At 33.9% G+C, this 17,599-nt stretch overlaps 4 protein-coding genes across 8 annotated transcripts; 3 read left to right on the top strand and 1 right to left on the bottom strand.

Moving 5' to 3' along the window:
* The first annotated feature begins 181 nt into the window (after positions 1-181).
* Positions 182-5,576, top strand: LOC143914485 (phenoloxidase-activating factor 2-like). 2 transcript variants are annotated; one of them, XM_077434729.1, is made up of 8 exons: positions 182-321; positions 1,829-1,944; positions 2,701-2,782; positions 2,856-3,071; positions 4,206-4,441; positions 4,509-4,675; positions 5,095-5,256; positions 5,334-5,576. In XM_077434729.1, exons 2-8 carry the CDS (start codon positions 1,830-1,832, stop codon positions 5,478-5,480), a joined length of 1,125 nt encoding a protein of 374 aa, XP_077290855.1. In that variant the 5' UTR covers positions 182-321; position 1,829; the 3' UTR covers positions 5,481-5,576. The 2 variants fall into 2 exon arrangements, with proteins under 2 accessions (XP_077290855.1, XP_077290854.1); XM_077434728.1 differs by lacking the exon at positions 182-321 and adding an exon at positions 1,179-1,364.
* A 630-nt stretch (positions 5,577-6,206) lies between these two features.
* LOC143914470 (uncharacterized) lies at positions 6,207-12,290 on the bottom strand. Of its 2 annotated transcripts, XM_077434699.1 has the most exons (6): positions 11,505-12,290; positions 11,198-11,404; positions 8,830-9,012; positions 8,566-8,739; positions 7,423-8,391; positions 6,207-7,378 (listed from the first exon to the last, which is right to left on the bottom strand). In XM_077434699.1, exons 2-6 carry the CDS (start codon positions 11,271-11,273, stop codon positions 7,302-7,304), a joined length of 1,479 nt encoding a protein of 492 aa, XP_077290825.1. In that variant the 5' UTR covers positions 11,274-11,404; positions 11,505-12,290; the 3' UTR covers positions 6,207-7,301. The 2 variants fall into 2 exon arrangements, with proteins under 2 accessions (XP_077290825.1, XP_077290824.1); XM_077434698.1 differs by having other exon boundaries at positions 6,452-8,391.
* On the top strand, positions 11,556-14,008 carry LOC143914510 (uncharacterized). 3 transcript variants are annotated; one of them, XM_077434766.1, is made up of 4 exons: positions 11,556-11,961; positions 12,061-12,245; positions 12,572-12,743; positions 12,825-14,008. In XM_077434766.1, exons 2-4 carry the CDS (start codon positions 12,168-12,170, stop codon positions 12,839-12,841), a joined length of 267 nt encoding a protein of 88 aa, XP_077290892.1. In that variant the 5' UTR covers positions 11,556-11,961; positions 12,061-12,167; the 3' UTR covers positions 12,842-14,008. The 3 variants fall into 3 exon arrangements, with proteins under 3 accessions (XP_077290892.1, XP_077290893.1, XP_077290891.1); XM_077434767.1 differs by having other exon boundaries at positions 11,587-11,961; positions 12,662-12,743; XM_077434765.1 differs by having other exon boundaries at positions 11,591-12,245; positions 12,825-14,004.
* LOC143914125 (uncharacterized) lies at positions 13,073-16,145 on the top strand. The gene is made up of 8 exons (XM_077434214.1): positions 13,073-13,370; positions 13,667-14,096; positions 14,216-14,529; positions 14,634-14,928; positions 15,018-15,097; positions 15,222-15,374; positions 15,451-15,463; positions 16,088-16,145. The coding sequence occupies exons 1-8, from the start codon at positions 13,073-13,075 to the stop codon at positions 16,143-16,145; spliced, it is 1,641 nt and encodes a 546-aa protein (XP_077290340.1).
* Positions 16,146-17,599: the final 1,454 nt, after the last annotated feature.

The raw sequence follows: 17,599 nt of genomic DNA, 5'->3' as shown, positions 1-17,599 counted from the left end.
TCGAACTTTCTTTGGAGACGGGCGAGCTCAGATCTTCCATCCCACACGTCTATCACAAGACCTTCGAGAGACACAGTCATGTGTCTCCCTGCATCCCGAGTGCTACGTGCGGTTGAGCCTCGGTAGTAGCTGTACAGTTCTTGGAGCTCCCGCCCTCTTCATACGCAGCTGTTTGCGAAACAGTCAAAATCCGACTGCATAGAGGAAGGACCCCGTGACCTGGTCTCCAGCTTTTCTCCCGCCAGCTCGTACAGCTGGTTGCGATTCGACGAGGAGCATAGAACGAAGAAAACTCCTACGACAGATAACGACACATTCCAGGTCAGTCCACGGTTTCTCTTGGAGGTGTTCTTGAATGTGTTCTTGGAGGACACCTGTTCGCCCTGCGTGTCACTGCGTGGGGGCCATTTCCGCGCGTAAAAGTGTTTTTCACAAAACGTTTATACCTTTGATGATAATCCACTTCACGACTAACCATAAAATTGCCCTGGGGGAAAATGCACAACAATTAACTTGATTTATTATACTTATACAATTAGATTAGAAAATCTTATTGATGTATTTTTTCACTAATTATTTTCGACTTCACACATAAAATTGAATTGAATAGCTTTTCTGAAATAAAATCATTTGTCCATTATTTTGTATAGCGGGTGAATAACTTTTTGAAAGCGTTCATACAATATTTTGAAACGATTCGGTGATTATTCCGCAAAAAGTGATCTCGCGCACGTCACTAAAATCCCAATCTCGGTACATCTGGCACCCAAAAACTCCATCAATCGAAATTCACCCACGCAAAATATTCTAATAACGAGAACTCGATTGTCAGATGTTCCGTGATCGAGATTTTAATGATTTACGCTAGATCGCTTATTGCGGAATAATCCGTTTACCCATGGAATGGAGTTTGTATATATGTACATGCTTTATTCAAAATTTCAAAAGGTAAGTTACAATAATTATATGTAATAGAACAAGGAAACATATTTTAGTGCTGTTTTCAAAGCTTTAATGGAACTTCAGCATCAATTTGATGCTTTTGAGATCACTTTCTGTAATATTTTTCAAAAAATATTTTCGTCTGTTTTTCTTACATTATACAAATAGTGAAGCTAATAAAAAGCTTTTAAAAATCATAAAAATTGAATATTGACCAATTAAAAAAAAATGGGCTAGGGGAGGGGAGAGGAGGTACATATGTAAGTCTGACGCTCCGGCACTCTTTTTTAAGAACTAAATCGCTGTACAACACTCTAGCCAAGATCCCTTATCAGTGTTTTGCGACGATCCATATTGCTTTGACCGTGTTTATTATAAAGCTGGAATGAATTCACACTAATTCGTATTGATAATATACATAGGTATGTACACAATATATATCAAAACAGTCAAATAATACAACAAAACAGCCATTTTGTATTTTCTCAATCGTCCATATGATTGTATGTCCTCGAAAACTTGTTTTTGTTAATCTCTAAAACTGGTTGCTCTTCATTAACCTCAACGTATCAATCTGAGGTCAAGACGAGTATTATTAATTTTTTTTTGTTTCTATTATTCACATGATCGTTTTTGGTTAAAAACCAGTCAAGAATTATTGCTTTCATTTTGTTATCAATGATAACAACTCTTATTATTAGTTGATATCATTATATTGAAATTCCATTTGCTTATAAAGTTCTGAAAAGGTTAACGTTTATACGATTTTTAAAGAAATTATTTTTCAAAGCATTTTATTTCTTTTTAGGGACCCTCCTTAAAATGCATACGTGTATAAGTATGTGTGATATTAATGACATGTAAACAAATATTACTCTTTTTTTAGGATGTATTGGAAGATTATTTTCCTGATTTGCTTCATTGCTTTCGTTGGTGGATTTCCGCAAACAAACTTGGACGACTTAATAGATCAAATTTTTAGCACAACGACCGCAAAACCTCGCAAGTACATACTATGTATATATATATATATAATAATACAATATTATATTTACGCGTAAACACTTCATTTATCATTAGAAACCTGGTTGATAATACATATAAATAATTATAATAGTTTTATTGAATATTTTTTTAATATAAAAACGGTTGTGGCTATTTGAAGGTACTATATCTGCGACAGGCGCAAAGACTTCTGCGCATGCGCGTGGACTGTCACTGTCAGCGTGTTTACTGTTAAAATTATGTTTTAAACCTCTTAAAATTTAATTCGAACTCGTAAAGTGACGTAGAGTAAAAAATATAATCCAAATTAGTTAATATTATTAATTGTTAAAAAATTATTATCATATACATATGTATGTACAACGAATAATACCTACATACAAGTACAAGCCACAACCTATAAAAACTGATGAACATATGTATGTACATAGATAGAATGAGAATCGATTAACAAAAGTTTTTTTACAATGTAGCAATGCCATGATAGTTGTGGAAATGCTATCATTTATAGAAATGTTAAAGCTTGAATAATTTTGCATAAACTTATCGGTTTTTCCAAAAATGAACTACCAAATAATAGGTCAAAATAAAGTAAAAAATAGCTATAATGATTAATAAATTAATTTAAGCAGTTTTCATAGATTTTTTTATAATCACGACGTTTTAGAGTTGGAATTTTTGATAATTATTGTAAGTTATATAAAGCATATTCATTCATAGAAAATAAAAATAACGCTACTTTTTTTGTTTTAGAACAGTCTTGTAAATGCGTCCCATATTATACTTGCGAAGACATTGATTTAAAAACAGATGGAGTAGGAATAATTGATATCAGGTATGGTATCAGTTTAACCTTAATTAAATTGATCTAACTTCGTACCTATAAAAAAGTGAAATCTATTGCGTAGGGTGACAGAATGTAAAAGTTATCTGGAAGTATGTTGCCCCCTTTCAAGTATTGTGAATATCACTGAAATAATTAAACCGCCTGCCAAATCTACACCCATCGATGCCTCCAATAGTAATTGTGGTGAAATAAAAAGTATTGGAATCGGTCCAAAAGTTAAAAGCAATGAATTTGAGACGGAATTTGGGGAATATCCTTGGATGGTTGCGATTTTCAGGTATTTATAAAATTCAAAATTAAAATTAAATTTAAATAATTATATACTTACTAAAAAATTAGAAGTTAAATAAGATAAATGGAAAAATGGAGATGCCACAATTGTGAAAATAAATGTTATAAAATTAATTATTCAAGAGAATTTTTAAATACATTCATACACATCTATTTTTCAATGGATAACTTCCATTGTTAATTTTGGTTTCTTGGACATTTCTTTAGAAAATTGTATTGAGAGATGAAGATTCTCAAATATAATAATATATTCACCGTGAGTTTGGGAACATTTATTTGATTTTTGATTTTTAAATGCTTTTATTATTACTAAATTATGTTCACAATACATCTTATATCTATTTTAATAGCTACTGATCTACTGATCATTTTCTATTTTACAATTTTAAATTATTTTTGTTAGTAATCATAGTATTATATTATTATAATGTTAATATGTACAGCGTAATAGGAAAAAGAGCTCAAAAACCTATTTACAATTCGTATAAATGCTCATAATACATCTAATACATAATATTAATTAAAGACTCTCTAAAGTCGACGATCTAAAGCAGATTGTGTTTAGGTAATCTATGTTTATACCTGAAGGGTATATATAGACATTTTGTTGTAATCACCGAGACTCTTCACAAGTGTGTTAGTGTATGGTTATTAGTGATTCTGTCATAGAATCTGTTAGTTTGTTAGTTATGTCTGTAACAAACGGAATATTATATATGGCATGCAGTTTTTTCAAGCTAGTATATATGGGTGTATTATAAATTATTTTTAGGGATTTATTTTGTATTACTTGGAGCTTGGAAAGGTTAGTATTCGAGGCGTTATTCCATACAGGTGAAGCATAGGTTAATAATGGTAATATGAGCGCGCGATATGATTTTATTTTATTTTGAGTTGATAAAGAACTATGGCGATTAAATATTGGATATATTGAGGATATACCCCGCATCGCCTTGCATTTCGCTCCCTTAATGTGAGGTGCCCATATCATTCTTTTTTCGAACGTTACTCCTAAATATTGTATTACTGACTGCCATTTGTGGGAACATTTATGAGGTAAATCTTGGTATAGGAATTTCATCATATTTAATTGTAAACTATTGTATAACCACATTCACAGAGAAAATACAGGAGCAACATTTGCAGAGAATTCACACCTTTTCATATGTGGAGGTTCTTTGATTCATTGGAAGGTGGTTGTAACCGCAGCTCACTGTGTAATGGCACGCAATGGGACTGCATTACCCCAACTTAAAATTAGAGCCGGCGATTGGGATATAGAAAGTGAAAGCGAAAGATATGATTATCAAGAGAGAAATGTCGCTAAAATAATAACACACCTGTATTATCGAGCTGGTATTGAAATCTTATATCACTTTTACTAAATGATTGAGATTTTTGTATGAGTTAGTGTATTTTTCAGGTGCGTTGAGTTTTGACATAGCCTTGCTAATTTTGGAGTCACCTGTATTTGAAGAAGAAAATACCGGCTTGATTTGTTTATCAGATTATAGAGTACCAATCGGTGAATGGTGTTTTTCTTCAGGTTGGGGAAAAAATATCCTTGGAAATGGAAGACAGTTAAAAAAGGTACTTCTCTATTACATAATTTATTTGTATCGAAATATCCTTTATCATATTATATATCATATAACATCAAGAAGATCGAGTTTTGCTCGATAAACACCAACAGCATAAAAAAATTTAAAATTATATATTTATTTTTAAAAGTAATCTTAATTAATTCACTTCAAATTTTATATTATAAAATTTATTTTTGACTTCTTTGTTTTGTAGATTATGTGTTTTTGCTTTGTAAAGCTTTTTTTTTGTTCATTCTTTCTACAAAAGTAGATAAGTATAGATTTTTTAGGCATTAGAATGATAGTGACGGTAATTTTAACAAAATATTTCAAACAATTTTCAAAATAAAATTGACATAATTGCTAGTTTGATGGTATAGACATAACAAATTAATGTTTTTTGTTTTCATTTTAATGAATCTTGAGATGGAATTACAAATTATTGAAAACAACAAATGTGAAAATATCCTTAAAAATAGTGACTTTGGCAAAACATTTAGTTTACATATTTCTTATATGTGTGCCGAAGGTAAAGAAATTGGTACCAATCAAGGAGACAATGGAGGACCACTCGTTTGTCTGATGCCGGTTAGTATTGATTTGTGTTGGAATTTTTATAATATGAACTATACTTTTGCTGCGGTTATTAATTTATATTTCAATAGTATAAAAAAAACCGATACATGCTAAGTGGGATCATCGGCGTGGCACTCAATTTCAAAACACCAAACACTCTGGGTATGTTCACAAACGTACCCCAGCTCACCATGTGGATCACCAATCAATTGTCTTCAAATAACATTGTATTATAATTAATTAAAACCTGAAATAATTTGTAATTTTATAAGTTTTTTTTTATTTTCTGAATTCGAAATGATAAAAATTTAAAAAAATATATTTTTACTTAGAAAGTAAATTGTTTTCTTTGACATAATCTATTAGTCATGTTAATTCTATTAAATAAAATTGATTGTTACTATTGTTGCGTAGGGATGGGATTAGAGGTTGTGATTGAGAAATCTCGTCTCGAGATTTCTCGAGAAATTTTGATTCTCGTTTCTCGAGAATATTTTATTGTAAAATTTTGAGATTCTCATTTCTCGAGAATATTTTATTATGAAAATTCGAGATTCTCGTATCTCGAGAAATCGTTTATTAGAATCTCGAAAATATCGAGAATATTCTTAATTTGTCACTTCATGTTTTTGCTCAATAAACTGACTGATTTGTATACTTGTTAACTCGTAAATAATTTTGTGAAGTATTGTAATATGTATAGATGGTCAGTATTTTTATTATTTGTCCGGTAAGTTATTATTCGGTCATCATATATGTAAGTACATATACACATGTTACAACGAAATCGCACCATTTTTAAGTTACATATACATATGTATGTGCATGTAGGTACTAGTCACTAGTGCGAAATTATTCGGTTATGATATCACTAAAACGCTAGTGAAAATATATTTTCACTGACAATCTGACCCCACTTAACACACATAAAACAAAGATTTTTGATTTATTATTTATTTATTCCTTAGATATTAATCAATTTATAGTCAGTATTTTAATATGCATAGATGGTCAGTATTTTTATTATTTGTCCGGTCACAAAAACATGGGCAAAGCCGGGTAGCAACACTGGGAATTTTATAAAATTATTTTTTACATATTGTTATTTTTACTATTTTAAATTACTTTTGTATATTTTTATTTTCTTTTCATGCCTTCTTTTATAATATTTTTTTTATATAATTTTACTTTTTTTTCTTTTCAATGTTCTATTATATCTCTCTATATCTTTCTTTCGTCATGTCTTTAATAAAGTTGTAAACCCCTGATATATGTAATATACATATGTATGTAGTGTTTGTGTCCTTTTTATTTTTGTATGTTGTCAAGTTTATATGCTAAAAAAATCAATTCACTATATTAAAAAAAAAATTATACTTTCTCGAGAATTCTCGAGAATCTCGAGAAACAAAAAAAGAAAATCTCGAATTCTCGAGATTCAAATATTTCGAGAAAATAAGATTCTCAAATCTCGAGATTCTAATATTCCGAGAAAAGGAGATTCTCGAATCTCGAGAATCAAAAAAAGTCGAGAAATCACAACCTCTAGATGGGATCCAATTAAAAGGCCAAAGTCGTTTCACAGTATTTATTGGGATTAAGAGTTTAGATTCGCCATGTTTAAGCTGTTTATATAACAAGTACTGAGCGAAGCCGAGTAAAACAACTAGTAATATATAATTTCGAAAGAGACTGTATGTATGTAAGGTTTGGGTGGTAGAATCAAAATAAAACCTGTATATATATATATTATTTGCTATCAATATTTCCTATGGGATAATCGGACCATGAGCATTTAGCGCCATCTACTGAAAATTAATAAATTAATTTTTCTATTGTTGTTTTATATTGTTCATATGTAGGTTGGTAAGTATGTACGTAGTTTTAATACACCCTATGAAAATTTCATCGGGTCTATCGGTAGTTTATAATAAAAAAACAAATGAACTTAATTTATATGGATTGACTTTTCAATAATCAGTTATTTTGATACAATGTATTTTTATTTACTTTTTTTCAAAGACATCAAAATCCATAATTAACAACCACAGTTTTTTTTACTTCTGTATTCTTTTGAATGACCATGACCCTTTTCTTTGGAACCCTTTCTTTCTTTTGAATGTCCACCATGACGCTTTTCTTTGGAACCCTTTCTTTCTTTTGAATGTCCACCATGACCCTTTTCTTTGGAACCCTTTCTTTCTTTTGAATGTCGACAATGACCATTTTCTTTGGAACCCTTTCGTTCTTTTGAATGTCCACCATGACCTCTTTCTTTGGAACCCTTTCCTATTATTGAATGTCCACCATGACCCTTTTCTTTGGAACCCTTTCGTTCATTTGAATGTCCGCCATGACCTCTTTCTTTGGAACCCTTTCCTATTTTTGAATGTCCGCCATGACCATTTTCTTTGGAACCCTTTCGTTCTTTTGAATTTCCACCATGACCTCTTTCTTTGGAACCCTTTCCTATTATTGAATGTCCACCATGACCCTTTTCTTTGGAACCCTTTCGTTCTTTTGAATGTCCACCATGACCCCTTTCTTTGGAACCCTTTCCTATTATTGAATGTCCACCATGACCCTTTTCTTTGGAACCCTTTCGTTCTTTTGAATGTCCACCATGACCCCTTTCTTTGGAACCTTTTGCTTCAATTGAATGTCCAACATGACCCTTTTCTTTGGAACCCTTTCGTTCTTTTGAATGTCCACCATGACCCCTTTCTTTGGGATTTGGAACTATGCAACTTCGATGGGAAATTTTTTCCTCTGAACTTTTACCACGATGTCCACCATGACCCCTTTCTTTAGAACCCTTTCCTTCCATTGAATGTCCACCATGACCCTTTTCTTTGGAACCCTTTCGTTCTTTGGAATGTCCACCATGACCCCTTTCTTTGGAACCCTTTCGTTCTTTGGAATGTCCACCATGACCCCTTTCTTTGGAACCCATTTTTTCTTTTGAATGTCTACCATGACCCTTTTCTTTGGAACCCTTTCCTTCTTTTGAATGTCCACCATGACCCTTTTCTTTAGAACCCTTTCGTTCTTTTGAATGTCCACCATGACGCCTTTCTTTGGAACTTGGAACTATGCAACTTCGACGGGAATTTTTTTCCTCTGAACTTTTACCACGATGTCCTGGACCTACAATAAAACAATGCATTTATGTAAAATTTTAACCTAATTTTTACCCTGGTTAAAAAAAGTTCTTGGACGGATTAAAAAAAAGAGTCAAAGTTTCTAGCCTGCATCAGAAATGAACTCTTTGGCCCAACGCACCAGTTTAGATTAACAAATAGATAATAAATTTATACTCACTACGTGGACAATCACATGGAAGAACGCATTTTCCGATCTTAGTATTTCTCACGTATCCCTCTTTGCAGATGCATCCCGGTTTGCACATCTTGTTACATAAAGGGTTATCATTGTCGCAAGTCTTCTCACAATGTTTAGAACAGGGTGAGAAAACTTCGTGCTGTCCATTGCATACTGTATATTCACATTTTTAGAATATTTATTACAAAGTGAAATCTCACGAATAATAAAATAAACATTTTAAGATGTTTGTTATATACATACCGTTGCTACATTCCGATGGAAGAACGCATTCTCCAGTCCAGGGATCTCTCAGGTAACCACATTTGCAAATACACCCTGGACGGCATATTTCAGGGCATGCAGGATTTTCGTTATCGCATCTTTTATCACACAATCCTAGACATTTATCAAATACTTCATTTTTCTTCGAGCATTGTGTTTCACCTATCATAAAATGAACAGTTTTTATGATTTATACATACATACATAGTATATATATATTATACATACATACATATATATATATTATACATACATACATATATGTACATATGTATGCATACATACACAACTTAAGTCCCAATATCTCAATATATTTTTTTGTATTTAGATTTGGTATACTAAGAAATTTACAATATTTCATCTTTGTAAAATATTTTTTTGAATTTTGGAAAAAAACTATTTTTTATGTATTTTTTTTGCAAAAAATACACTCGTAAAATTGTAGCGTAGGAAAGACGAGCCACTGGTTAGGTACATTAGGGACAGTGGCGTGGCTACCGCGCCCGCAGACCCCGCAATGCGGGGGGGGGGCGCCAAGACTTAAGGGGCGCCGCCAAGCAGCACGCCTTTTCAATGATTTTTAACTTGTTCTGTAATTTTCTTGTAAACCTCTCTTATTTTTCAACCTTTTTATTTTTGCTCTCTTTTTATTTTATGTACGTATAAATGAGGATTCTCTCTTACTCTTGTACATATATGTACATATATGTAGGAATTAATCTAAATGATTATAATTAATGTATAATAATGTGAGTGAAGTTGAAAGGTTGTTGCACGTGAGTGCTATAGTGTTAAGAGTTGGTACCCCAACCAACGGGCCAATGCGGGAGAACGCTGATTGGTCGGCAGTATCGGAGTGCCGCTGGCCCACCCCGCCGCAACAGTATTATGCTAAATTATCAATGAATCAAAGTTGTTTGTTGTATTTTTGTTACAAAAAAATAGATTGAGTTATTTTCATTCAGCCTGTTGATATTAAAAATTTATTTAAAATAATATAAAAATTTTGAGAGGGTTCTTAGTAGTTTTAGTATTTTATTTGAAAAGCATCCTTTCAACGCCAATCTTTGGTCCTTAGTGTTCGGAGCAGTGGCGGATAATCATTTTATTTTAATTACAATTAAATTTGGTTGCGAATTCAATTTTTTCGTAATTTCGCACGAGCCACCACTGGTTGGAAGCATTATTTTTCATGTCTTACTATTAGTATATGTATGTACATATAAGCGGATTAGGTACACTATAAATAAAATAATCTTAAAAAACCAAAGTTTATATAAAATTTAGATGAAATTAGATATTGCAATTTTAAATTTCGATAAAATGAAAATTTTTTAAACAACATGGGGAACCAATCTAATGTATTTACACATACACATACATACCGTCGTGAAAATCTTCCTACTTTTGTCGCAAAACCATTCATACGTGTGAGCGAGAAGAATACAATTGGACCAGGTGACATCAAACCGAGTCCCCTTAGTAAATTAAAAAAAATTGGATGTGACCAACCCATGACTTTATCTATGTATTAGAGGAATATAAGGAGGTTACAAAACAAAATTAGATATTGAACCGTACAAACACACATACCGGCCGCATTATGAAATACTAATAGCTATGACAACATTTTCGATACAAAATAGTGGACGAAAAATCGAACAAGAGTAAACTACCACTTTCGGTTGACGGATGCTTACCAAATTTTATAAATAACTTGGTATTAAGCTTAAACTTCTAGATTTGAAATTTCAGTTCAATAAACTAAAAGGTTTTTTAGAAAAACATAAAAAAAACCTTGATTCTATGGAGTAAAAGTACTACTTCCGGTTCAGATAAAAATATTAGGTTATAAAATTTATAATTTATATTACATATAAAAAAATTTCAGTCCGATTCAGTTAGCGATTTGGGAGATAATTGAATTCAAAAACTTAAAAAAAAGGGGAAACCTACATATGTATATGGTGAGGTACCATTTCCGGTCAACTTGAAAAAAAATTACGTCGTGTCGATAGGGATTTCAGTAACCTATAGAATTAACGGTGTTCAAAAAATCTTGAAAATATACAGATACACATTTTTCCTAGATCAGTAATCGAATCAGTCAAAATCTCGAGTTCGAATTTTCGCATGATCACAAAATTTCATCTATTGTTACTACGTACATACCATAACATAAATTGTAACAAAACCATGAAACTGCTTGTTATCATTCTCAATAAAACTCAAAGCTGATACATTTGTAGTAGGATTTTTTTGTGTGAACGCAAATTGGGGTGCTGTATATGTACATATGTATATGTATATTATATTTGAAAACTAAATACTTGTAGCTTCAACTTACAAGTGTTATCTCCTTGGATATATCCAATGAATCCAAAGATGAGAATGCACTTCAGAAGAACCGCTAAAGTCGACATTTTGCGGTCTATAGAATAGGACTGAATAGTCAGCAGTTTTATAATGCCGATTAAAATTTACATTGTTGTTTGTCAATATACATATACAAATGTCTTGGCTTCGGTTACACTTGAATAATTAAATGAGAGGTCTTAAAATTGAATAAATATCATAAATTATATAATGTTCAATTTGTGAATACAAATGTGAAAACAGATAGCTGTTCAAATATCGATTAAGTATAAAATTACCAAGTGAAAAAGAAGTTCTTTCAAAAATTTCCATATACATACATAATATGTACATATATAATATATGGTGACACGACAACACGTTCACAGAATTTCTGTTAACCGAGGACGCGCTCCAGGCATTATGTATACGGCCATCTCTTGCACAGACCGTCCGTTCACCAATATCTCGTTTACTTGACGCGTCGCTCCAGGCATTATGTATACGGCCATCTCTTTCACAGACCGCCCGTTCACCGACATCTCGTTTACTGACGCGTCGCTCCCGGCATTTCGTATACGGCCATCTTTTTCACTGGCCGTTCGTTCACCGATATCTTCGTTCACAAATATAAAATAAGTCGTTTGCGGAGCTCGAATAATTTTTTTCGGCTTTTCCCATAGTAAAATTATTACATCATTTACGATTCGCAGAGGCAATTCTCGAAAAAATTATCTTTTTAAAGCAGTTTTAAAGGTACCCACATTAACATCTCCCGTTCTATGGTTATTGTTGAAAATTATGCTTTTTAAATAATTATTTAATAACGAGTCTATAATGTTATAATGCGTTTAGATACATATTTTGACAGTCTGGCCTCAGCTTTTGACAGTCTGGCCTCGCTGAAACAGTCTGTGGAGTTCCTCCAGACTGTCCACTCAGATATCGGTGAAATTAGGAGGATGATGTGTCGTCCTTCTCCGGCAGCAATCCTGGCTCCAGCTGTTTCTGGCGTACCTACGACTCTGCAATCGGATGAGGTAATATTACATGTACTCTTCACTTCGACAACACACACGGAATGCAACAATACCACTGTGTGTAAACAAACACCTGTCAGTGGCCAGTATGACGTTTCAGCGGTATCCTCTGCCGCTTCACCTCAGCATTCTTCAACTTCAACTTCACTTGCATCTGCTTCAGCTTCAGCATTTACTCCTGGTTGTGCTACTGTTTCTGCTTCTCCTGTTTCTGTTTCTACTTCTCCTTCTTCTCCTATAAAACCCGCGAAATCTTACAGTCAAGTCTTCTTCTTCACATCTGCCATCTTCAGCTTCAACTACACTTACATCAGCTTCTGTTCCAGCATCTGCTTGTGTTCCTGTTTCTTGTGCTCCTGCTTCTGCTTCTACACCTGATAATATTCTACAGAACACCGCACTATCTTCGTCTCCAGGAACATCATCTCGTCCTTCTCGACAATTCTTTACTGGTACCGGTTCTACTAGCAACCTATTATTGCCAGCACAACATAGGAAGTTTGTTCATGTTCTTTATCTTCACAAGGACACCACCATTGACTCATTAACTAATTACGTTAACATTAAATTGCCATCCAGTGATGCTACAGCTGTAAAATTAAATTCTAAGGGCCCCAACCTGTACTCATCATTTAAACTATCTGTCGTCGAAGCTGTTTTTACGAGTGTCTTGGATCCGGACTTTTGGCCCACTGGTATATCATTCAATCCATGGAAATTTCGTGGGAGCCTTGCACCCTATAACAAATAGGGTGCTCTTAGATTCCTCCAACAGGATAAGTGAGAACCGGTTGCTGACAGCACTACATTCTAAAAGTAAAATACCAATGGACCATCGAGGTAAACGCGATCTCACGACCTTTAATAAGTATAAAAAAGTGTTGCCTCCAAATAGGTTGGAACCCACCAACTTAAAATTTTTGTGTTACTTCCAAAATGTACGTGGGTTAAATTCAAAAACGGAGGTTCTGTTTAATAGTGCCACCACCCAATGTCCTGATGTCATTGCTTTAGCAGAAACATGGCTTAGTGAATCTGTATTGGATGGGGAACTATTTGACAGAAGATATATCTACCGGCGCGATAGAGGTACTAGAGGAGGGGGAGTCTTATTAGCTCTGAGAAGTAAAATCGTTTTAGCAATCGAAAGGTTACCTGATCTAGAAAATAATTAATGTTTATGGCTAAAAGTTAAATTAGTAGGTGTGCCTAATATGTTTACATTTGTGCTGTATACTTCCCTCCCCGATCTACACATGAGACCTACATATACATATGTGTTTCTTTGACTTTATCTCTAATAACTATTCAAAACTGGCAAAGGGTCATATTTTAATATTTGGCGTTCATCTGAGTTAATTTGTGTTCATCAAATTGCGCTAACGCTGACCTTGACTATATTATTTCATTGGTAAACATAGTTCAAGTAAATACAATCCAGAATGACTATAATGGTGCCATTTTGGACTTGATTTATGCCAATACATCATCTAATATCACTGTCACTCGATCGATTGACCCGTTAATCACGGAGGACATCTACCACCCATCAATTGAGCTCTCCATTGAGTTTAGTGTATCTGGAAAGTTCCATGATAGTCATTCTTTGAGAGGTGATGGACAGATGATGCTTGGTTGGATATTCAAGCCTAAAGATGACTTCACCAAGCTGTCTAATATTTTATTATTTTCTGATTGGAGCGTTTTATATAATTGTAAAGATATAAATCATGCTGTTAATACATTTTATAAAACTGTCTATGAAACGTGTGACCTATTATTTAATAGAAAAGTTTTGATTCCTAATTCAAATGCTAACTACCCGAAGTGGTTCTCCAATGAACTAATAGGGTAGTTAGAAAAAATAACTACGTGCATAAGATCTGGAAGGCCACCAAATGTTTTATCGCTAGAGCAGACTTTATCCAATTGCGCAATCTCTCTAAATCCCTAATAAGGGACTGCCATAGAAACTATATCACTGCGTGTGAACATACCCTGTCTCCTGATCCTTCAGCATTTTGGTCTCTCATTAAATCCAAACGTTCATTAAACCAAATACGTTCTTACAAATATAAAAATGCTGATGTGATTGGCTTACAAAATATTGCTGATGCTTTTGCTGATTACTTCGGCAATACCCAAGCTCCCACAAAAAATGCCACAAATATGACCTACAATCCTTCTGACGAGATCGATTGGTCTCCAACTTTTCATTTAGATCAATGCACTATTGAAGATCTAAACTTTGCTTTTATTAAGATAAAACCTAAATTCTCAGCGGGCCCGATTTCATTCCACCATTTATCTTGAAAAGTTGCCAGAAAGCGCTAACTCAGCCTCTACACTTCATTTTTAACCTATGTCTCAAATCTGGAGTTTTTCCAGATAAATGGAAAATCTCCAAAGTAATTCCCGTTTACAAAAAGGGTGATAGGCAATTGATAGACAGTCACAGACCTATAGCCGTTCTATCAGCTCCTGCCAAACTTTTGGAAATAATTATCCATAGATACCTATATAGACACTGTGATCCTTTTATAATAGATCAACAGCATGGATTCAGGCAGTCCCGGTCGACGGTGACAAATTTACTCTGTCTGTCAAATTACATTACTAAATCACTGGATGTCGGTGGGCAGGTGGATGTTGCTATACAGATTTCAAAAAAGCCTTTGACCTTGTCAATCACCAGATTTTAATCATCAAACTGAGCAGTCTGGGATTATCTAATAATTTTCTCAATCTTATAAATTCCTATTTTATAAATAGGAAACAAAACGTATCGTACTACGGTAGAATTTCCAATGAATATCCAACCCTTTCTGGTGTTCCACAGGGTTCTAATCTAGGTCCCCTCCTATTCAATATATTTATTAATGATATACATATATAAGGAAATTGAACACTCTGAATATTTATTGTTTGCTGACGATCTCAAATTATTCAAATCTATTGATGCCCATTGCGATTCAGCTGACCTTCAATCGGATTTGGACGCGATTTTCAATTGGTCAACGAAGAACTTGTTGCCGTTCAACATCGAGAAATGCTGCTTTATTAACTTCACCAGATCTAGAAACCGGTTTAGTTACTCTTACCATTTAAATGGAATTGGAAAAGATTATAGTAATTAAACCCTTTCACGGGCAAATTATTTTAAATTGATATATACGATTTTTTTCTTCTTGAATATTGTTCACAGGTACAAACAGAAGGCAAATATATTTTTTATTAAAACAATTGGTAATAAAAGTGGGAAGTATATTTTCCAGGGATCTTTCCTTGGTGCAGTTTTGAAAAATGAAAATGCATTTGCAGATAACAAATATACTGAACATAAAATAATAAATGAAAATAAAACACACATTATTAAATAAAATATAGATATATTTAAATAGACTTATCAGCTTCCATGGCATTAGCGCTGTCACGCCAATTTTTAAAACACTTGTGCTCAGTTGCATCTATATTTAATTTTGTAGCTCTGGCACATATGCAGCAGTAAGGGCGGTTTCAGACTAGCGTTTTATTTCTGCGCGTATACGGTCATTTCGCCATACGCGCTTACACGCGCGCTACTTTTTGCGCTTCAAAAAACCGAACGCGCGTACACGGGCTTCTTTCGGTGTTTTCGCTCGAACCGGTAGTGGTGATTTAGTATCAACATGGATAATACGAGCTTATAAGCGCGTCTACGCTCGTACGAGTTGCGCGTATGGAAAATGAAGCGCCTGTATGTGCCTACATGCACTTCAAAAAACGAGATTATACGCGCGTATAAAACGCTAGTCTGAAACCGCCCTAAGAGTTTCGTACTCCGAGATATAAAACTTTTTTAGTTCGGAGCCCTACTATGCACGCTGCACCAGACAAGGAGTTAAACCCACTTTTATATGATCTCTTTGCTCAAGAACCGTCTGCAATGACTGTCAGTAAGGGATATCTTTCCTCGTCTATGTCACCATTTAAAATGGCGAGCCTTTTTTCGTCTTCACCAACGACAATCATTTCATCAAAGGCACATTCTTCGATTGTAGGCGCTAAATGTTGTTCTATGCTTGTGTAAGTTCCACGACTCAAATTTCATTTAATTGTGAATAGCCATTACCTGTACAAATAATTCCTTCTACGAAAGCAGTATTTGCGGAAACTTGCAGTTTCGGATCTTCGGAGTATACAGTTTCCTTTGCTAAGCACATTCTACACCGAAAAACATATTCGCTGAGAAAACCTTTTCTTATTTCTTTCACAAAATTTAAGTCAGATAATGTACAATTAGTGTGTTCATGCTTAATTTTTGAAAGCGCTGAAAATAAATATTTAATATCTACTATTCTGCGCCCTTCTAATTGTTCATGAATATCTGTTTCGTTGGGATTGTCTGCTTCTGTTTCTATAACTAAATCATCAAGCCTTGTTGATGACGTTGAACTAGCTGTTTCTGATAAATTTTGATCGAATAAATCTCGCGGAACTGTATACAAAGATGTCGGTCCAGAACTTGTGGAGGCTACAGCTAAGTTTCCAACAGCAGCAGCATTGGCGACATCGATGGCTTGTAAATCGAGAATACTATAAAGTAAACAGGAATTCCTCGACTTACGACGGAGATACGTTCCTGACCGTCGGTCGTAAGTCGAATACATATGTATATGTATATGTATGTATGTATATATATATATATATATATATATATATATATATATATATATATATATATATATATATATGTATATATATATCATCATCATCATCATTTACAGCCATTCGCCATCCACTGCTGGATGAAGGCCTCTCCAACACGCTTCCACTCGTCTCTGTTTTGCGCAACACTCATCCATCTCATTCCGCACATTTTCCTAATTTCGTTCACCCATCTTCCTTGCGGTCTTCCTTTTACTCTTTTGCCTTCTCTCGGGTACCATTCAAGCACTTCTTTTGTCCACCTTTCGTCCATCCTCCTAGCTACGTGACCCGCCCATTGCCATTTCAATCTCTTCACTCTATCCACTATGTCCACTACCCTTGTCATATTTCTCACCCACGTGTTCCGCTTTCTGTCTTTCCTCGTTATGCCAAGCATACAGCGTTCCATACTTCTTTGAGTGCATTGGATTTAGCATCTTGGCGTTCAGTGTCCAAGTTTCACATCCATACGTCATCACTGGCAAAACGCATTGATCAAAGATCCTTTTCTTCAGGCAGAGTGGCATTTTTGATTTAAAAACAGCATTCATCCGTCCAAATGCACTCCATCCTAATTTCATAAGTCTCTTTATCTCTTCATTTTTACTACCAGACATGTCAATTATTTGACCTAAATATAAATAATTATTTACTACTTCTACTGG

The sequence above is a fragment of the Arctopsyche grandis genome, chromosome 7 (genome assembly GCF_051622035.1).
Source record: "Arctopsyche grandis isolate Sample6627 chromosome 7, ASM5162203v2, whole genome shotgun sequence".
NCBI lineage: Eukaryota > Metazoa > Arthropoda > Insecta > Trichoptera > Hydropsychidae > Arctopsyche > Arctopsyche grandis.
The sequence above is the reverse complement of the archived record's forward strand: the minus strand, read 5'-3'. Positions and strand labels throughout refer to the sequence as shown.